Genomic DNA, 23111 nt, shown 5'->3' on the forward strand with positions numbered 1-23111 from the left:
AACTATTGTGAACACTAGCTTATGTATAAATTAGTATGAAGTGTGCAGTTGCTGCTATTCAAGCCTAGAGAACATTTCTGTAAGAGACGTTAAAACGTTATTAGTGTCTATCGAAGTCCAAATATAAAGGTTTTAGCCACAGTCTTCATCATTGAAAGAGAGACACACACCATTCACACACACAAGCAAGCACACCTCACACACATTATGACCGCCAACTCCAGCATCTTGAGCCCGAGATGCTGGCGTTGGCGATCATGTGCGCGTGAGGTGTGCTTGCTTGTGTGTATGAATGGTTTGTGTGTGTGTGTGTGTGTGTGTGTGTGTGTGTGTGTGTGTGTGTTTGTGTGTGTTTGTGTGTGTGTGTGTGTGTGTCTCTCTCTCTCTCTCTTTTGTTAATGAAGGCTTTGGCCGAAAGCTGTATGCAAGTGTATTTTAATTATACCTGTCTGCACCTTGATGTGTTTTCTTTACATAAGTAGCAATCTGTCTTTTCTTAACGTAAGTAGCAATCTGTCTTTTCTTAACGTAAGTAGCAATCTGTCTTTTCTTAACGTAAGTAGCAATCTGTCTTTTCTTAACGTAAGTAGCAATCTGTCTTTTCTTACGTTGTTGATATTCCTACCTGAAGTTTCCATTGTTTGAAGTCCAAATAGTTCAATTTCTTGTTTCTTGCCCTGCTGCTAAATATCTGTGAAATGCTCTACTTTTTAGGGGTCCATAATACAGTGGGTAAAAACAAACACTCACAGGATCAGTTTGTTGTCTGTCTGTCTGTGAGACTGTTAAGCCTCCTTTTTCTCAGGAATGATAGAGGTAGCAAGTTGAAATTTGTATCGGGTAGCTAGGTCTACAGTGCCTTTGTGGTGTACAAAATTTAAGCCTGTAACTCAGTACAACCAAAAACTACTACTGACAGACACTATTTCCCCAGGAGCAGGTAGAAAATTGTAATATACTAAGGTCTACGTCAATGCAGTCAAAAGATATGGTCATATATGTTACATACTTTGATACTTACAAACTCACTCCTAAAATCTTGTAAACGGACTATGTATACACTATGTGATCAAAAGTATCTGGACACCCCTAAAACATATGTTTTTCATATCAGCTGCATTGTGCTGCCACCTACTGCCAGGTACTCACTATCAGCGACCTCAGTAGTCATCAGACATCGTGAGAGAGCAAAATTGGGTGCTGTGTGGAACTCACGGCTTCGAACGTGGTCAGTTGATTAGGTGTCACTTGTCATATGTCTGTACAAGAGATTTCCTCACTCCTAAACATCCCTCGGACCACTGTTTCCGATGTGATAGTGAAGTGGAACTATGAAGGGACACATACAGCACAAAAGTGTACAGGCTGACCTCGTCTGTCGACTGACAGAGACTGCCGACAGTTGAAGAGGATCGTAATGTGTAATAGACAGACATCTATCCATACCATCACACAGGAATTCCAGACTGCATCAAGATCCACTGCAAGTGCCATGACAGTTAGGCAGGAGGCGAGAAATCATGGATTTCATGGTTGAGCAGCTGCTCATAAACCACACATCATGCCGGTAAATACCAAATGCCCCTTTGCTTGGTGTAAGGAGCATAAACATTGGACGGTTGAACAGTGGAAAAATGTTGTGTGGTGTGTCGAATCACGGTACACAATGTGGCTATCCGATGACAGGGTATGGGTATGCTGAATGCCCAGTGAACGTCATCTGCCACTGTGTGTAGTGCCAACAGTAAAATTTAGAGGTGGTGGTGTTATGGTGTGGTCGTGTTTGCACCACTTGTTGTTTTGCATGGTACTATCACAGCGCAGGTCCACATTGATGTTTTAAGCTCCTTCTTGCTTCTCACTGTTGAAGAGCATTTCGGGGATGGTGATTGCATCTTTCAACACGATCGAGCACATGTTCATAATGCACGGCCTGTGGCAGAGTGGTTGCACGATAACATCCGTGTAATGGACTGGCCTACACAGAGTCCTGACCTGAATCCTATAGAACACCTTTGGGACGTTTTGGAACACTGACTTTGTGCCAGGCCTCATTGACTGACATTGATACCTCTCCTCAGTGCAGCACCCCTTGAAGAATGGGCTGCCATTCCCCAAGAAAACTTCCAGCATCTGATTGAACATATGTCTGCAAGAGTGGAAGTTGTCAGCAAGGCTAAGGGTAGGCCAACACCATATTGAATTCCAGCATTACTGATGGAGGGCGTCATGTACTTGTAAGTATTTTCAGCCAGGTGTCCAGATACTTTTGAGAACATAGTGTATACTTGTTGGGCTGGTGGTTTAGGGGTAAAGGGTGTGTCTGTAAACAGAGAGGTCATGGGATCGAATCTAGATCAGACTATGGATTTTTCACTCTGTGTTTTAAGCTAGTCCTCACCTGTGATGGATAAATGGGTTATGTTGGGGACATGCAAGTCGCCAAAGTGGTGTCCACTAGAAGGACTTACACAAGGTCACTGAGCCACATAAATCACCACCACCATATATATACATAATCAAATTTGTGTGGAACCCTCAGAGTGCGAGTCCTACTCATGCTTGTCCATTCTTCACATTATCTGTCTACATTAATCACATTCCGGATATTTTTCTTAATCTGATCTTACAGATTTGGGGGGAAAAACCCATGAGCAGTTTGAGAATATTGTATTCATGTTTTTACCTACCATTTTTGTGCCAAGAACGATTTCTTTGGTGAGTGAGCTGAGGACTGGTAAGTGCCGCCAGTCCCCAGCCACTGTAAGCTCTGGGCATGCTTCAGCCACCGCAGTGCAGTGGTGGAACATTATGTGTCACAGGGAATGGGGATCTTGACTTGACTGCCTGGATCGTGAGGATGGAATATAAAAAAAACTGCAGTCTCAAGGTGTGCTGTGCACTGATGAGATGCATGGCTGTTGAGGTGAAACAGTCATTAGCAGGCAACCTCTGGGGAACCTGCTGCAACTCAGTTGTCTAACGGTTACTCAGGCAAGTGGGGCTCTGTCTGAGTGGGGCCTTATTTCCCTAGCTGCTCGTGGGATTAAGATGGAACCCTCGAAAGCTTCTTCTTCTCCTCCCAGCGGGAAGGACCTACCACCTGGGAGTTCTCACACCCATTCATCAAAAAGAATGAGGGAGGCTAGTCCTCCTGATAATCAACTTGTTGTCAGTAACGGGGCTCAAGGAGTCATGAATAACAATGTCTTTGTAGTGATCAAGAGGAAGGAGGGGACGTTTGAAAAAGTGTCCCCCCTTTTATATCCATAAAGGCTTAGAAGGGCCGGCTGGTACCCTAAAGTGCGTTAAGCGGTTGCACAGTGGTTCCTTGCTTGTTGAGACTAACTGGGCAAAGCAGGTGGAACTCCTTAAGAAGTCACAGAAATTGGGTGAGAATGACATCATTGTTGAGTTGCATAATACCCTTAACTCCAGCGAAGGTGTGGTAACCTGCTGTGATATTATGGATATAGATGTTGCTGAACTCAAACAAGAATGGTCGCCACAGGAGATCAAGAACCAGGGAGAGACTGCTCCTTTTATTGTGACCTCCATTTCTCCAACACTACCTGAACACATCACAGCAGGTTTCCTCCGACTTTGGGTTTGGCCCTACGCACATAACCCTATGCAATGCTTCTAATGCCAGCATTTTGGCCATACAATGCTGAGTTGCAGAGGCAAAGCGACATGTTGGAAGTGTGGAAAGGCAGGCCATGAAGCTGGCATGGACTGTCCATCTCCAACAGTCTGTATTAACTGCTCTTGAAGCCGCTCAGTCGGGAGCTGAGCCTGCTCTGTTTTTGCAGAGGAACGCAAAATTCAGGAAATCAAAGTGACCAAGCAGATGCTGCTGGCCGCGGTGGCCGAGCACTTCTAGGTGCTTCAGTCTGGAACCACGCGACAGCTATGGTCGCAGGTTCAAATCTGGCCTCGGGCATGGATGTGTGTGATGTCCTTAGTTTAGTTAGGTTTAAGTAGTTCTAAGTTCTAGGGCACTGATGACCTCAGATGTTAAGTGCCATAGTGCTCAGAGCCATTTGAACCATTTTCAGATCCCCTATGCAGAAATCAAAAAGGACTATTTGGCAATGAAACCCCATCTTTGCCATTTCTTATTGTTCGTTGGTGCAGAAACCTGTTACTAAGGTCGATGCTTTGACTCAGACGACGTCCAGTGTTCCATTATCCACCTTTAGCTCCTGTACTTGCACCTCTATGTGCCAAAGTAAAGTGAAAGACACAGTTATCTGGACAGCTACGATGGAAGAGACCAGTAATGCTTCCACAGTGCACAGCCTGAAGGCACCCCAAAAGCAGAGTGCCCCTCAATGCCAAGTTTCTCCAAAGAAAAGTGGCTCTCGCCTCCCCCTTTCCCCCTCATCCTTGCTGGGAAAGGGAGCAGGGTAAGGATCCCAACATTCTGGTTGAAAGCTGATCCGGTTCCATCAGACATCATTCTGACTTGTCTGACTGATGATGATATCATGGATTTTGATGCCTCATCACCAGTCCCAGTCAGCCCCACCACTCTCCCTCGCTCTACAAGTGCCTCACCACCTTGGCGCAAAGACAGGAGTAAATCAAGACCACATAGATGAAACGGCTCCCATACTTCAATGGAATATAAATGGATACAGGACTCATCTGGTGGAACTGAGACTTCTTGTACAGGACAGACCCTTTTGCCTCTGCCTTCAAGAGACTCATTTTAAAGAGACTGACACACCTGTACTTGGAGGCTATCACCTTTATAGAAATGATGACCTTACTGGTGACAGAGCAAAAAGATAATTTTGCAGTGTTCGTAAAGGACACTTTTCACTCCTCACCTATTCCATTAACAACAGCAACACTACAAGTGATTGCTGTTCGGATAGTGGTCCATGTTGACATCAGAGTGTGGTCTGTGTACTTACCACCCCATGAGCCTCTTGATAGTGGAGTCCTCACTCATCTTCGTGATGAACTACCCTGACCCATTCTCCTTTTAGGGGACTTCAATGCACACAGTGCACAATAGGGTTCTAACACCACATGCCCCAAGGGTCGGGTACTTCAGGACATTCTACACACAACAGATCTTATACTGCTGAACATGGGTCAAACCACACATTTTAGCACCTCTACAGGTTCGTCCACAGCCATAGACTTCTCCTTCTGCTCTTGGGAACACTGCTTAGTGGGCAGTGGACGATGACCTTCATCATAGTGACCATTTCCCTATCTGGATCCATCTACCTGATAGAGCAGATCCTGAAAGAAAGCCACTGAAATGGTTATTCAAGAACTGGATGCATTACATGCAGTTAGCTGTTTTTGAGCAATGTGACGGCGTCCAGGACTGGGTGGATCACATTACAGCTGTGATTCACCATGCCATTGATGCATCTATCCCAAAGACGGTGGAAGTGCCTAGGAGGCAACCTGTCCCTTGGTGGAATGAGAAGTGTTGTTTTGCAATCAGACACAGGAGAACAGTTATGTGCAGATTCAATCGATGCCCTACAGATGAGAACCCTGCAAACTTTTGAATGGCGTGTGCAAAGGCAAGGAGAATAATTCGGGAGAGTAAGCAGAAGTCTTTGCAAGAGTTCCTGAACTCCATCAGTCGGTCGACACCTGCATGTAAAGTATGGGAAGCCATTAGGAGGATCTCAAGGCACAACTCTCGACTGACAATAGCAGCTGTAGGAATACAGGGGTCTCTTGTAACATCGAAGAGGGATATAGCTCAGACAATGACTGAATCATATAAATCCATTACGGCTGATTCCAGACAGGGTCCCACATTCCATTGATATCAGGAGCCCAGGAGAAGGCTGATCTTGATTTCCATTCCACCAACACAGAAGAATACAACCAGTCTTTCTCTCTGTGGGAGCTGGATTCTGCATTGTCAGTTGCTTGTGATATGACCCCTGGAAAGGACCTGATAACCTACAGCATGTTGCAATAGTTGGACCGACAGTCAAAGGAAGTCCTCCTTCAGCTCTTCAATAAAATTTGGATAACTGGCATATGATTCTACCTGGAGGCATAATATTTTGTCGCAGCTCCATCAGTGGGGATTCTACAGAGTCTACCGATCTTCATATGGTCCTTTCTCTCGGAGAGATATTTTAGATACAGGGTTGGGAATGCCCTGTCTGGCCATTTTAAGCAGGAGAATGGTGTCCCTCAAGGGAGTGTTTTAAATGTCTCCGCTTTTGCCATTGCAATGAATAGTATTACAACCACAATGTGATGTCCAGTATTATGTTCCTTGTTTGTGGACAGACTTCTCCATCTTCTGTGCATCCTCCAGCCTCACCACGGCTACTAGGCAATTGCAACTCACGATCAGGCAGTTGGAGGATTGGTCTTGCACCATTGGTTTTAAATTCTCATTTGAGAAAACAGTTTGTGTTGCTTTTAACCATTCCTGCTGTCTGTTTAATTTGCCCTTTTTAAAACTGGAGGACACTGTTCTCACTTTTAAAGAAAAGGTGAAGTATCTGAGTCTTATCTTTGATGAGAAGTTAACATGGTTGCCACACCTTAAAGAACTCAAAATGAGATGTCTCAAGGCCTTAAACATTCTTAAATGTGTCAGTCATTGGTCTTGGGGAGCCAAAAGAGCGCATCTGGTCCAACTTTATAAGGCTTTTGTGTGACCCCGGCATGAATACGGATGCCAGTTTTATGTGTCAGCAAGGCCTTCATACCTTAAAATGTTGGATGCAGTTTAACATGAGGGCATTAGGCTGTCAACAGGGGCCTATCGCACAAGCCCTGTTGTCAGTTTGTGTGTGGAGGCCTGTGAGCCTCGGCTGTCTATTCATCTTCTTCCTGTGGTATGATAAGCATATAGGGCATTGTCCATTCCTACATCATTAGCATCCAGTTACATTGTTAATCCACCACTGGAACAACTGTTCGATCATCGACCACAAGCAACACGGCCATTTGGGATCTGCGCAAGGGAGAGCCTTGATTTGTTACAGGTGGGGGGCAATAAGGTCCTAAGCCAGGGGTGGAGTAGGACCTCCCCCTGGCTACTGCCATGGCTCATATTGCTTTTGTACCCCAGACTATGTTTGTAAAATTAAATTTAATGAAATTTTACGTAGCCACCCAGATTTTATTACCGTCTACACAGATGGTTCTAAGTAGAGAGATGTTTTCGGTTGTTCTGTCATGTTCCCAGACATTGTCCTCAGGATGGGGCTCTCGGAGCAATTTTCAGTTTATTACGTGGAACTTTTTGCTATCCTGGGGGCAATTGATCAGATGAGAAGGTGTTGTGACAAAAAATTTATCATCTGCTCTGATTCTCAAAGTGCCCTTCTCGCTGTTGGACAAATGTACCCAGCAGATTGCATGGTGCAACAGACATATGATGTTCTCCTTCTCTTGCACAGGCGAAACAAGGAAATCATTTTTTGCTGGGTTCCAGGGCACATAGGCATTCAGGGAAATGAACTCGTCACTGCTGCTGCTGCTAAGGAAGCTTGCTCCCTTTCTCCTCCTGCCCGCTGTTTAGACCCTCTGCAGGCTGTCACTTCTTTTGTGACCAGGAAGGCCATATGTTGGTGGGAGTCTCAGTGACTGGCAGTGAGGAATAATAAACTGTGTTCCATCAAGACTTCAGTGTGAACATGGATTACCTCCTTCCACTCGCAACGGTGTGAAGAAGTAGCCCTTACTCGGCTAAAAGTGGGACATTGACACATGGCTTCCTCCTATGTCGGGAGGAGCCTACAGCATGTCAGAGATGCGGGACACAGCTGTCAGTATGACATCTGTTAACTGAGTGTGTTTTATATGATGACCTGTGGGTTGAACTGGATCTCCCACAGGATCTTTCTTCTATTTTAACTGATAAAAAGGCGAGTGTTGTTCGTGTCTTAAAATTTTGTGTGACGTCCAGAATTCTTCCCAAAATACTGATTGTGAGATCTTAATGGGCCACAGACTGGCTGTGTCATGTATTATTTCTAAATCGTCATCCCACTACAGTTATTTGTCCTGTTTTTAACAGCATCCTTGCAGGTATTTTATCCATGATTTTATTTAGTTATCCCACTGTGTCTCGCTGGGGTTTTATTGTGAGCTTTTATGAACCTCACCTTCTTGGGGTTGCTTTATGTTTCCTGTGGTGGGATCAAATGTAGCTTCCCAGTTTAATGATCTTCTTTCATAAATTGAGAAAATCTTCTTCGGTATAACATTAATGGAAGGGCGTTGATGACCTAGTTATGTAGCGCCCTCCACCATAAATCATCATAATCATCATCATCATCATCATCGGTGAGAAGTTCTCAGATTAACAGCAGGGTGGCAGTGTTAAAATACCACGATGTTTCAATCATAATCTTCCGGTGAACTGTCGAGATATGCCAAATATGCAATGTTGTGGTATTTAACACTGCCACCTGGCTGAAAACCTTAGAGCTTTTCACCAACAGTATACACTCGAAGAGCCTACTGTAGTGAGGCTACATTGTGAACTGATGACTTCATTTAGACTTAACTCAGTTAGACAAAGTTTATCCCACTTTACAGTGAGAAAAAAATCTGTAATTATAGTTGGTACACCACATATTACAGAGTTCAGCTTGATCTGAGTTCACTTTTTTATGTTAATCTAAGATAAACTTTTCTATGCAAACAGCCCTGAGAGTAGTGGTCACAAGCTGTGGTCCATGGGCTGCACGCTGACCGCATCAAATATTAGTGCGGCTTGCCAATCTCGGCCATATTTTATAACAACATGCATCTAGCAGCTGACAGCCAAATCCAAAAACATCAACTAATGTTAAGAGCGCCTTAGAGTGTAGTTTTCGTGCTCAGTAAGGAAAACAAATTACAGAGGCAGTAATGTCTTAAGATGTGCTTAATTGATGTTCGTGAATTTGACTGTGAGCTAGGAAAGGTTGGCCACTTACCTCAGGGACAGAGGGGTAAGTGGGATGGTCATTGCAGAGTTAAAAGTATGTGAGTGGTGGAATGTTTTTTGTTTGCGTTCCACTACTGACAACTCATGGGCGTGTGTGTGGGGGCAAGAGTCGCGACACCCATCATGCAGATAATTTTTTCATTTCTAATTCTTCAGTTAAAATGTAATACACCCTTTCAGATGACAACTGGCAAGCATGAGCAATTTCACACACTTTCAATCAGCGATCCTCCATGACCATTTTGTGTGCACTTTTGCAATGATTTCTGGAGTAGTTGGCCCATCTTGGCCAACCACTGTGCAGATCATCATTTAATCTCTCCTGCCCAAATTTAAATTCATTTGTCCACTTGGCAACAGTTGAATATGAAGGAACAGAGTCCCCCAGTATATTCTGGAAATCGGCATGAATGTCCTTAGCTTTCATACCTTTCTTTACAAAGTACTTAAGCACTGCTTGAATCTCAATTTCCCCCCCCCCCCCCCCCCCCCCCCCCCCCACACACACAAATCAGTATGTGGGAACAACAACATAGCCATGTCACTGCCACAGCTCTCTTCCAAAAACACTAACATGTCATGTGTTTACAGGCAACTGTCCAATGAATATCATGTGAACAACTTGTTGCGCTAGTGCTGACCTCTCATGGTGATTTTGAGAACTTTTCAAACCACCCTTGCAAGTACAAGTAGAAGTCTGCTCACAAGGACAACACAACACTACTTCGTCAGGCAACTGCAGTTGCATGACCTTTGGGTAGCTGAGGATGTCAAAAATCCGAAACGGAGAACAATTGACATGTGTTCCGAATAGTGCCAACTTTTAATGATCACTACTTGGAAGCCAGAGGGCAATTTATTGTGCCCTTACTATAGCTTGTCTATCGGGTGCTCATTACATAATAATTTTTGTAGGTTACCAGTTAATTACAAAATCGGCATGTATACAGCTGGAGGTGCCCTACACAATGTCAGTGTTAGCTCTTGAGCAAAAATGTTTGAAGACCTCTACCTTAGAGTATGAAAGTATGTTTTAATTAAACAGATAACAATTTACTGCTGTGACATTTCTGTAATGATGTTTCATGGGAGCTGAGTATGAGTTTGTGGACACGGGTAACTAATATAAAAATAAAATTGTGTTAAATACCGTAGAAGGACAAAAACTGATAATTACTGTTACTTGCTGCACATTTGTTATCTGTGTCCAGTTTTATTTCATTTTGTTTTGTTTGTTACTAACCAGAATGAGAAACTTATTTCAGTAGAGAGCAATGCAAAATTTTTGTGTTACAGAATTTGCTTGTGTTTGCAATCTCAGCACTAATGAAGGTACATTTGATTGTTTTCTCTGAACTGTTACCTTAATTAGAGAAGTCAGATTATGTGCCACTGTTGACGTAAGATGCTCTGTATCCATTCGAACCATGGCTATTGGTAATTGTAGAATATTTTCAAATCACCCATGCTCTTAAGGAGTATTGATATCCAACTAGGGTAGGATATTAAAAGTTTATGTTTGGTATATTGTTTATTATTTATCTTCTAACGTCTGCTGTAGATGTTATTCTGGCTTGTTTATTAAGTCACATTCTTACTGAAGGCATAGTAATTTAAAATTCTGTTGAATGTTGTTGATGGATTTGGTTGTAAATACTAAATGCCTCCTGTGCTAATTGATTGCTTGGAAAAAATTTAGTACTTACCCAAGTCATATTTTTGTTTACACAATGCAACTGTGTTAGGATGGGTTCCATATCTTGTGCATGCTCATATGCGTATATAGAAGCATATGCACATGCACTTGTACAACCACAGTTTGCAGGTTTCCTTTCTTATTTAATCAACAGGTAAAGGCCACATGTTTCAGTGCCTGAGGCGAACTTCCACTACCCCGAGCTATACACCCACAAGATTTCTTCAGGAGACCTGCTTTATGCCATGGTGTTCAGACCACACAATTTTGAGCCAGGTGTGAAATACCCAACAGTTTTAAACATATATGGTGGACCAGAAGTACAGCTTGTTTCAAATACTTTCAAGGTATGAAAATTTAAATGGATAATAGTCATAGCGTGAAATTTCTAGTTTTACTTGTTTATTCTCTTAGGCTACTGTTATCTTGCAGAAATTGAACAGAGTAGTGTAAATACACTGGAATAAAAGTCTAATTTCGTTAGTAGATTTTGTGACTTAAATCTAATTCCTCGGGTCCTGAAAATTCACATCTATTTCTCACCACCACCACCACCACCTCCTCCTCCTCCTCCTCCTCCTCCTCCTCCTCCTCCCTCTGCCCCCCTCCCCCCCCCCCCCCCCCACCCAATGGGTTGACACACAAATTTGAAAGGCTGTCATGCTATGTGCCTCAAGACAATGCCTCAGTGCTTTAAAATAACTTTCTGGTGGTTGGGGAGCTATTTGAATAGTGTGTTTGTTCTTGCAAAAAATTCAATTGCATTTTTCCAGAATATCTTCACTTGTTTATTATTTTTGGCTCTATTTCTTTCAACAAATGATTGTCTCTGTTGAGATTTAAGGATTTCCCAACATTATTTGTTTCCAACCAATTTGATAATTACAACATCTTCAGAATGTTAAATTTGACCTTCCACTGACATTCATAGCCATGCAAACCACACTTGACAACACTGCAGATAGAACTGGCAAGGCATTTAGCATAGAATTAGAAACAAAAATACCTGTTATTTGTACTTTAAAGGAATAATTTCACAGCTGTTGAACTACATTTAAAGGTTTCGTTTTTCAGTCTCTGTTTGTTATAACGTCAAGTTGAACACATATATTTCAAAGACGACACAATACATGTAAGTCACAGAGCAAGTAGACAAATGAAGACATGTGTACACGGTAACAGTCAAATCTGCACCGAGTCCAAATCTAGTGGCCACTGGCTGGCTGGCTGCTTAGGTGGCGCTGCTGCTGCATGGCTGGCAGACAGCGCCGCATGTAGAGGACGCGCGTAACTGCGCGGTGGCACTTTGAAAGATCGGCGAGTCACAACACTTTTCCTCCCTTTGAATTTTTTGCACTGGTCTTGATGGAGGTGGCCTGTAGATTGCTAACGTCCATAGGTGTTGTTTGACTGGCTGTAAAGTCTCGGGGAGAAGGCTTCCCGCAAGGACGGAAGTTTCCCCGATGATAACGGGTCGAGATGACAGGAGACGTAGGGGTCGAATCTGCTGGGGCCCCGTGCACCAATCTGCCCGTTGCGGCAAGTCCGGTTGTTATAACAGGAGACATAGGCGATGTGTCGGCATCCGTAGCAGAAGGAGGCAAGTAGAGTTGCTCCGACAGATGATGGTCATCCGGTTCCTGCATGGGCACATCTCCTGGTGGCGTCCGTTCTTGTGCTGGCACCGAGATGATGGTGAGAGGGGCTGCGTTGTGAGTAATCAGAGATGCCAAGATCCTGAGCATCAGGTAGAGCCAAAGGTGGTGTAGTGGCATTCGGAACAGGCGTTGCTGGCACACGAGGCCGAAGCTGGTCTGAATGACGCATTGCAACACCCATGTCCGTCTGGATTTCATACAGGCGTCAGCCACGGTGTCGTAAGATGCGACCAGGACTCCATTTTGGCCGCCTGCCGTATCCCCGTATCCATACAAGGTCGCCGGTGGCGAACCGGCCAAGCGAAGGCGCCCGCGGCCGTGAGGTGGAAGGCCGCAGAAGATGAAGTAGCGTGCGGGGCTGTCAGCCATGTAAGAGCTCAGCCAGGCTGTGGTCGCCCATGGGGGTGAAATGGTAAGAAGCCAGAAATTGGAGAAGCGCATCATTAGCAGCAGAAGGAGTCAGGAGTTTCCTCATCTGAGCTTTAAATGTGCATACCAGTCGTTCAGCCTCACCGTTTGACTGTGGATGGAACGGAGGGGCCGTGACATGCACGACTCTGTGACAGGCACAAAAATCCGCAAATTCGGAAGAGGCAAATTGTGGACCATTATCAGCAACAAGAGTAGAGGGAAGGCCTTCCAAATAGAAAATGTGAGCCAGAGCATTTGTGGTTGCTGTGGTGGTAGGCAATGTGTAATGGACAATGGAAGAAATGTTAGAGTAGGCGTCAATTACGAGTGGCCAATAAGTACCTAAAAAAGGTCCCTCAAAGTCGGCATGAATACGCTCCCAGGGCTTCTCAGGCGAAGGCCACGGTGACAAAGATGACTTCAGGGCGGCGGCCTGTGATGCACAAGGGCCGCAGGCAGTGACCATGTGTGCGATTTCAGCCGGGCCAGTACACATGACAGCGCGCCAGAGATTTTGTGCAAGAGACACCCCAGTGTCCTTGGTGAAGGAGGCACAAGACCGATGCACGCAAAGACGCAGGTACCACAACACGCGGCGAAGCATTGTCGGTGGAAAGGAGGATAACACCATCCCTAGCTGTGAGGCGGTAGCGCAAAGTGTAGTAGTTCCCCAACAGATCAGAAGTCTTAGCGGACAGACGATCTGGCCAACCCTTCTGAATACAGCGTAAAACCCGGGAGAGGGTAGGGTCAGAACCCGTAGCAGCCCCGTCCACAACCCGCTGCTCGGCAACATCCAGGTGGAAACACAAATGTTCGTTGGTTGGTTGGTTGGCTTGGGGAAGGAGACCAGACAGCGAGGTCATCGGTCTCATCGGATTAGGGAAGGATGGTGAAGGAAGTCGGCCGTGCCCTTTCAAAGGAACCATCCCGGCATTTGCCTGGAGCGATTTAGGGAAATCACGGAAAACCTAAATCAGGATGGCCGGACGCGGGATTGAACCGTCGTCCTCCCGAATGCGAACAAATGTTCGTCCCTATCGAATGCCAGATCAGGACCCATGGGAAGGCGAGACAGTGCATCAGCATTCGCATGTTGAGCCGTCGGCCGGACATGAATCTCATAATTGAAACGAGACAAGTAAAGATCCCAACGCTGGAGGCGGTGTGCAGCCTTGTCGGAAAGTGACGTTGATGGATGAAACAAGGAAACAAGTGGTTTGTGGTCCGTAACAAGATGAAATTTGGATCCATAAAGAAAAACACCAAAATTATGAAGAGCATAAATAATGGCCAAATCTTCTTTTTCAATTCGAGAATATTTTCGTTGGGCATCAGTGAGCGTTTTGGAGGCATAAGAAATGGGTTGTTCAGAACCATCAGAAAAGTGGTGCGCAAGGACTGCACCAACCCCGTATTGAGAGGCGTCCGTGGCAAGAACGAGATGTTGGCCAGGTCGATAAGTAACCAGGCACGGGTCCTGTTTCAGCATAGTCTTCAATTTTTGGAAAGCCGCATCGCGTGACGCGGACCAGTGAAAGGGCATGTTTTTATGCAACAGGCAATGCAACGGCTGAGCCACTGAAGCCGCAGATGTTAAAAACCTTTGATAGTATGCTATTTTCCCCAAAAAGGCGTGCAGTTCCTTAACAGATGTAGGGCGAGGAAGGGCATCGATCGCAGCGACAGTTTGCTGAAGCGGACAAATACCATCCCGAGAGAGTTGGAACCCCAAGTACGTGATAGATGCCTGAAAAAATTGCGATTTCTGAAGATTACACGTAATTCTTCAGTGGTAGAGCCAGTGACAACAATGTCGTCCATGTAATTGATACACCCAGGGACAGGGAGCAATAATCGCTCCAAGAATCGCTGAAAGAGAGCAGGGGCGCTGGCAACCCCGAATGGCAATCGTTGGTATTGATAGAGGCCGAAAGGTGTGTTAAGGACCAGAAACTGCCGGGAAGCAGTGTCGAGAGGAAGTTGATGATAAGCTTATGACAGGTCAAATTTAGAAAAATACTGGCCTCCAGCAAGTTTAGTGAACAATTCTTCAGGTCGGGGCATAGGGTAAGTGTCGATGAGGCATTGAGCGTTTACAGTGGCTTTAAAATCGCCACAGAGACGAATATCACCATTGGGCTTAGCAACGATGACGACAGGAGAGGACCACTCACTGGAAGCGACAGGAAGCAAGACCCCTGAAGTAGTGAGACGATCCAGCTCCCGTTTTACCCGATCACGAAGGGCCACAGGAATGGGCCGAGCCCTAAAAAACTTAGGCCGAGCAGCGGGTTTGAGCGTGATGTGAGCTTCAAAGTCATTTGCACGGCCTAACCCAGGAGAAAAAAGGGATGAAAATGTTGTCAACAAGGAATCCAATTGAGCAGAAGGAATAGCATCAGAGACGATATTGACAGAGTCATCTATGGAGAACCCAAAAACACGAAAGGCATCAAAACCAAAAAGATTATCTGCGTTACTCTGATCGACCACAAATATGGGAACAGTGCGAACGACGGATTTGTAAGATACCTCACCATTAAATTGTCCCAAGAGAGAAATCTTCTGTTTATTGTACGTCCGTAATTGCTGAGTGACAGGTGATAGGATTGGAGAACCCAACTGAAGATATGTCTGAGAATTAATGATAGTGGCAGCATAACCAGTATCCACCTGCATGCGAACATCCCGACCAAGGATTTGGACCGTGAGGAATAACTTCCCTGAAAGGGAAGAAGTACCATTGACAGACAACACAAAAGCAGAATCAGCATCACGTTCATGAATGTCAGGTATGCGGTCAGATTTGCAAATGGATGACACGTGACCCTTCTTTTTGCATTTGTAACACACGGCCCAACGTTGTGGACAATCTTCTCGTGAATGTTTCGTAAAACACCGCGGACATGGAGGAAGTTGCCGTGGGTTTTGCTGCAGTTTCTTAGAGGTTTGTTTACAGTTAGGCTGAGGCTGTACTTGGGAGCGTACTGTGGCCACGTCGGCTGGCGGGGACACGCCGCATACTTCATCAACAGCACACAGAGGTTGTACTTCCCTGACGTCACCCCACGCCTCTATTTGCGCCCCAGTGGCGCGAGAAATTTCAAAAGACTGAGCGATGGATAGGACTTTGTTTAGAGTTGGATTTGCCAACTGAAGGGCACGTTGCCTAATTTGTCGGGCGCCGACCGGATAATAGCATCCCGTACCATGGAATCTGTGTAGGATTCTTTGTGAACTTCAGTAACAAATTGACACTTCCTACTGAGGCCATGAAGTTCAGCTGCCCAAGTGCGATAGGATTGATGCGGTTGTTTTTGACACTGATAAAAGGCAACACGAGAGGCTACCACATGCGTATACTTTTGAAAATAGACTGACAGAAGTGAGCACATGTCCACAAAGGACAAAGACACAGGATCTTTCAAAGGAGCTAAGTGCGACAACAACCAATACATTTGAGGTGAAATCCATGAAAGGAACAGAGACTTACATGTTTGTTCGTCTGTGACGTGAAATGCCAAGAAATGCTGTCAAAGACATTTTTTGTAATCAGACTAGTCTTCCGCCGTCTCGTCATAAGGAGGAAAAGGAGGTATAGACAACGACGAAATCGCGAATCGCCGATGTGAGAAATGTTTGCTGTTCAATGAGATCTTGAAATAGTTGCTCTTAAGTAGCCATGGAAACCTGTGGGTCAGGGATGAAAAGAAAAAATCCCATCCTCATCGCCAATTGTTATAACATCAAGTTGAACACACATACTTCAAAGACGACACATTACATGTAAGTCACAGAGCAATTAGACAAAGACAGACATGTGTACACGGTAACAGTCAAATCAGCACTGAGTCCAAGTCTAGCGGCCGCTGGCTGGCTGGCCGGCCGCTTAGGTGGCACGGCTGCTGCATCGCTGACAGACAGCGCCCCATGTAGAGGACGCGCGTAACTGCTCGGCGGCGCTTTGAAAGATCGGTGAGTCACAACACTATTGTGCAAACTGCAGAGTGTACAAACTTGCAGTCGGCCATCAATGTACACAAGCAAGATTAATGACCACCAGAGAGAAGAGGAGCAGTGTGGAAAAACAAGCCCAGGCTCCCTGTGGCATAGCAGCCATTCTGCTTCCTTCTGTTACATTTCTACAAAAGCAGAACTGACACATGGTCACAGGGGCTGCTAATCCCTTCTGGCACTGTGAGGGTTGTAATCGAACTTCATGATGTACCAGGATTTGTCTTTCACTCATTTCAATATAAGTGAGGAAAACAATGAGCAACAAACAACACAAAGCATGTGCTAATGGTTATTGCACTTGCTGGTGTTGGCAGTGTCATAAATGAGGTAGCTCAGGCCCAACCCTTACCAGCATTTGATGTAACCACTGTTGCTCTCTAAAACTGCCACATTAAATATGTCCTCATAATACTAATTTTTGAACTTAAGCTAGCAGACAAAAGTACACTTTTGTTTCTTCTAAGATGCTAGATCCCATGGCTGAGTACTATGTTGCTTTAGAAGGAATGTATTTTATACTGACCATTCAACCTCCTACAAATGACAGGATACCAGAGCATCGGGCGCACTGACATGTCATTGCGTTCATGCACTTTTTATTCTTCAAACTCATTCTCATGAATATTATCTTTCCAAATTGGGGTTTACCAGATGACGTGCAATACCAAAACTGGTTATGCTTACAATATTTATGTGCAGAAAATAGAGCTGTTGTCCTGATAAAATAGTTTAATAGTTTAATGGATACAATTCACTTTAAATTGGCATCTACTGGATAATCATATGTTTTTGCATCTATATTCTCTTTTTATCACAAAATGCGAATTTTTAGGTCCCTACTAATTGCTGTCGTCTTTTTGTTTCCCTCTAGTATTGTAGTATTTCTGGAAGTGCTCAGAGCCACCAGCATGTCTGTATTTGATGAATTATAAATGGATCCACTTTCATGTTGGATCTCAGAGGCTTTGAACAAAGGAAAATACGTAGTTTTAGTTTAGTTTGTGCACCCAAGGCAACAGTTTCAAATTCATTTGTGTATCCAAAGCTGCCATGTTTAGTGTCATGATTGCATGTACACTTTATGGGAGAACTTCATGTGCTCAGTGCAATAATGGAAAAAAAGCTAAATTTAAAGACAGAGAGAGGAGGATTGTTATCTAGGGCAAGAAGGCCACAGAAGTGACTCCTGAAGTATGGGGCCTCTAAGCTATGAGATCAGGATAAAAAGTACCATGCTCAAATTTTCATAATTCACCTACAATCATTACTTTGCACTAAGTTTTTACATTGGAGTCTGGCACTTTCACTAGCATTGCCTGTATTTTTGCTTATCATTGAGTGCTTTATTTGCCACTTGGTAACAGTTTTGTTATGTGCAACATCACATATTAGTCAGATGCTGCATCAACTTCTGTCAAGAGCTTGGTGATTTTTAAGGTAAATCAGTTTGTAGGGTTGGCAGATGCATGTTGACAGTGCCACCAGAGAAGCACAAGTAATGGAGTGGTTCAGTTGATTCGAAAGTCGAAGAGCATCAAGAACTAAAAGTCTGTGTTCCTACAAACCAACTGTAGAGCAGTTGTTGAGTGGGTGAGGCTGGTAATGGGGAATCATTATTTTACCATATGAGAGATAACTGATTAGTGTGGAATCGGCAAGGAGTACTTATATTTGATTTTGTATGATAACTGAACATGCACTGAGTGTCTGCGAAATTGGTCTCCACACCATGGAAAAATTCTGCATTGAAGTTTTGTACAAGTATCTGGACTGTGTCAACACTGATCGTAAGTCTTTATAACATCTTGATATTTAGTCATGAGTTACGGTTGTACTAGTATGAGATACAAACAAAAGCATGATGTCTGCAGTAGAAGCATTCCTCATTCAAACTCTGAAGGAAGGGCAGCGGTTGGAAAATACAAAGTGAAGTTGATTGTTGTCTTGATATCTTTGGAATTGTGCATCACAAATATGCAAGGAAAAAAACCTGTGGCAAAGACTGCTATCCAGCACTAAAGGCCAGACCTGAGAGAGATGAAAAACTTGCAGTTGCATAATGGTATGAAACAGCTTCTGTCATGTGAGAAGTGTAAAACCTGTAATGTTTTTGGAAAAGTGTAATATAGCCAACAAGTTTACTTTTATACTCTTCCCTATTACAGATTTGTTTGATTATGGAGAGCACAAGAGGAATTTGAAAATCTACTGCTTTCTATAAACTAAGACTGGAGGTTCTGTACTGATTTGGGGAGTGATATAATGAATTCAGTGGTTCCTATTGTCACACTTAAAGGGAAGATGACTGTAAAGTCAGAGAAAAAATTTATGTTACCAAGATCATACAATGGCGCAAGCATTGTTCCTAGCAGTAAATTGCGTATTCCAAGATTTTATTGTGCTTCTCCTGCTACTGGAAATTTCAGAGACTGGTATAACGAGCATGAGGAACTAACAGGCCACTTTGAGCCTACACAATCACAAGTTTTGAACTTTAAGCCATTGTGATCTGTGTTGGAAATTAAGCTGTGGGTGCATTGCTTTATTGCAGAATCTGCATCTGGTTTCCCACAGATAAATTGTATTAAGTGTCATAGCCCATCAGTTGGGATTCATGTATCCTGAATTCCAGAAGGAAGCAATAAGTAACCCTACAACATATTTGGACATTGTTTATATTACTTTGTTCAGCATTTGTACTTGGCCTTGTATGTGCATCTCTCTTCACTTATAAACTCTCTCTCTCTCTCTCTCTCTCTCTCTCTCTCTCTCTGTGCGCGTGCACGTGGGTGAGTGAGAAAGTCTAATAAAGGTGGCCCCTAAAATGCATACCTTAAGTGCTATGAAGCACTTGCTCAGTATAAGAGATGTGTTTCATGTTAGTGAAGATGAACAAGTACTCATAGCTCTTAAGATATGTACTTTAGAGCCCATGTTTACTGGACATATATTTATTGGTGTGGTCCATACTACCATCTCTAAAAATATGGAAAGCAGAGTGCTTGCAGAAGAACAAATGTCTTAGTATCGAGAGTGAATAAGTCTTCATAGCTCTTAAGGTACGCATGCTAGAGCTCATGTTTACTAGACTTATTTTGCATCGAATGCTCATTCCTGTCATATACCTGAATACTTAACATTCCTCCCAGGATATCCTGTGTATACATATGATGTAACTCTTTATGAATCCCTGTGATATACTTGTTGCAAATTCATAAGTAAATGATTCATGTTTTTTAGTAAATTGATCTATGTTAAAGTACAGAAAAGATTTCGTTTACTATGTTAACTGTGTGATGAAAGTAGAATATTTTTGAGAATCAATGTAAAGGCAAAGTTCATAGATAAAAGTCCAAGAAGGAAGGAATATTGATATTTAACATCTTGTCAGTGGCAAATTCAGTAGAGATGAGGCACAAGATCAGCTTTCAGAAGGATTGGGAAGAAAATTGGCTGTGCCAAATTTCTACCAAATAAAAGTTCAGTGTCATAACCGAGCATCATCTCGCTCTGTAACAAGTAATATTTTTCACATGAAACAAGATAATGTATGGAAAAAGTCATATTGACCACTGTGAGAATGTGGAAAAAGCTAATTTCTCTTTTGGAAAATTAGCTTGCGACACATGAGCAGATTTTAGCAACAGCCTGTAGACATTTCTGATGGATTCTTGAAAACCTGCAGTTCCTGTATCTGCATTGGTAGAGGTACAACACTGAGACCATTACCCACAGTTCTGCGAATGCCAACCCAGACTCTCAGCAGGTACACACACGGCCTGATATCTATGACGGGCATCATTCAGCCAAGTCAGTGTGTCTTTGGCAAGCCGGTGGCCTAATATGCTACTCCTGCTGAATGGTGCACTCAAATTGACTAGCCTATAATCTCCCTCACACGATTTTAAAGAAACTATTTGGTAAAAAAATGGTTTTTATGTCCATTATAACTTTGTCAGCTTCATGATGAAGTGCCTGTAATTTCACTAATGGTCATAGGTATTGTGATATTTTACATGTAAGTAACACACTGCCTGAAATTTGAAAAGTTTTCAGTGAAAAATAGCAGTCACATATTAGGCTATATGTTGCTGTGTATTTTTTTAAATTGAGACTTGGGAAAATTGATGCAATTATTTGTGATCACACGTGACGGTGATAAAGCTAAAGAAAAATATTCCTAACACCCCTTATATCTCTTTCAATATCATGTGAATTTGACTATGGCTAAATAATTTGATACAAGCTATATATTTTAACCTTACTCATCACTTTTTGGGCTATCATTGTGCCTATTGGGCATCTTATCCAAGGAATCTAGACTGCGTCCACCAAGGAGTAGCTATGGGAGCCTGATAGAACAAGCTCCACATAAAGCATATACACTGAAGGCGATGAGCTGTTACATCCAGTGAATGCTTCTTATGATACGACATGCTTAAAAGATTAAGTTGTTCCATCAGTTGCCAGTGTTTCATCTCAATGGCTGAACGTCAGCTGACCAGGTTTTTTTTCCCCCCAGTAGAGTGGAACAAGGCCATTTGCAATTCGGGCACAGAAGCACCTCGAAAATCTAGCTGTAGCAGACCAAATGTCCTAATCCATTGTTGGAATAAATATCCGCCACTGCTTTAGAAGTTTGACAGGTTGTAGAAAAACTGTTATTTCAGATTATGGTTTTAGCCAAATGTTTTATGTACTTCTGAAATATAAGTGTAATTTTAAGTTATGTACACTGATGGCTGCAATCAATCAGAGACCAGCTGTCCTCCAAATTGGCGTTTTCACAGTTTGCAGTCTTCATTGCAGAGCTCTATGCCATTTTTAAAGCACTGATGCGAATGAAAAATGATTGAAGCAGGAATTTCCTCGTATGCTCAGATTTTCTTAGTGCCTTCAGAGTGTTAAACAGTTGTACCCAGTGCACAAATTGCTGTAGAATATTCAGTAGAATATTCAGGATGACCTTCTCATACTACAGTGTCAGAGAAAAAAGGTGTCAATCATTTAGATCCCACAGCATGTGGCAGTCCATGAGAATGAGCAAGCTGACAATACAGCCGGGAATGGTTGTGAAGGATATGTAGTAATGCAGTGTGCCTTTCCCTTACAAGTTATTATTTCTTACTTTTTAAAGAAAACTACGTGCCAGTGGGAAGATGAATGGTAGGCAGTACAAACCAACAAGCTGCATAAAGTGAAGTCATGGAAGACATCATCCCAGTTGTTCAGGTGGAAGGAAATGGCACTAAAAAGATCAATGTTGGGTACTACCCTGACACACAGCCACTTCCTACAGGGAAAAGATGGCCTAGTTTGTCAAGCCTGTGGGTTGCCTGTTACAATATGCCTCATCTTGACAGACTGCTTTCTGTATGTACAAAAAAAGGGTAGAAATTGGTCTGGACAGTGACCTACCACCTATTTTAGGAACTGAGTGTTCTAAAAGTGTTAGAATTTGTTTTTTATGTGGACTCGTACCCAAACTATTAGGTTAAACTAGTCTATTCCAACATGTTCGAGAGTGGATAATATTTTAATGTCCTCCAGAGTGGGTGATAAATCTGCCTCTTAGTAATGCACCAATGGTAGTTCTAATAACATTTTATCTTGTTAGTATTTTATTCTTCATTGAAAGAATTTTATACAACAAACAATTTTCATTCACAAAATTTCTATGCATTTGACAATTTTCTATGTCCGTTATAGGAGTTTTAACTAAAATACATTTTTCATATGAGTTTTAGTATATATAAACAGGGTAGTCAGAAGTAGCCTAAGAAGCTTGTAACGGCGTTCTAAGGTATATTGTGCTAGAGGGGAGTTGATATGTTGTGCTGTTTCGGAGTTAACTAGCATCAAAGTTAATCAGACCATTGCAAATGTTAAAGTGACTTGCTAGATGCTGTCGCCAAACATGTTCTTCATTTGATTTCCTAAAACCGAATGAGAGAGCAATACAAAAACTGTACATAGGATGGTTATGAACATGAAACCTCATCCAAAGGCAGAGCAGTCTTGTGCGCTATCAACTTTGTCAGTGGTTTTCCCTGTGGGTCGCGATGCCAAGGGGGGTCTGCAAGTCTTTCTCGGAGGGCTTGCAGTTGCAGGAGTGACTTCTGTTTAATCACTTTAAATGCTACACCCAGAATTTGCAGCATGACATAATATAGGTTTTGAGACAATCATCTGCTGTGGTAGAAATATCACACAGAAGTGATTTTGGGAAAGCACTTTGTAAAGTCGCAAACGTTCACATGTAGCATTTTTTCATAGCAATGAATATGAATTTAATTTGAACCTCTTGAAAACTTCAAATATGCAGAGACTTGCAGCAGTGGCAAGTGACATGTCTCTTGAACTCTAACGACATCTGTCAGAG

The 23111-nt window shown here is 43.2% G+C and overlaps 1 protein-coding gene across 4 annotated transcripts in view; it reads left to right on the forward strand.

Moving 5' to 3' along the window:
* Window positions 1–23111, forward strand: part of LOC124606741 (dipeptidyl peptidase 9) — a 203407-nt gene that overhangs the window by 144055 nt on the left and 36241 nt on the right. For all 4 annotated transcript variants that reach the window (XM_047138778.1, XM_047138786.1, XM_047138796.1 and 1 more), the window contains one exon: window positions 10815–10987. In XM_047138778.1, coding sequence (XP_046994734.1) covers window positions 10815–10987 — 173 coding nt within the window. The remainder of the gene's footprint in view (window positions 1–10814; window positions 10988–23111) is intronic.

The sequence above is a fragment of the Schistocerca americana genome, chromosome 1, assembly GCF_021461395.2.
Source record: "Schistocerca americana isolate TAMUIC-IGC-003095 chromosome 1, iqSchAmer2.1, whole genome shotgun sequence".
Taxonomy (NCBI): domain Eukaryota; kingdom Metazoa; phylum Arthropoda; class Insecta; order Orthoptera; family Acrididae; genus Schistocerca; species Schistocerca americana.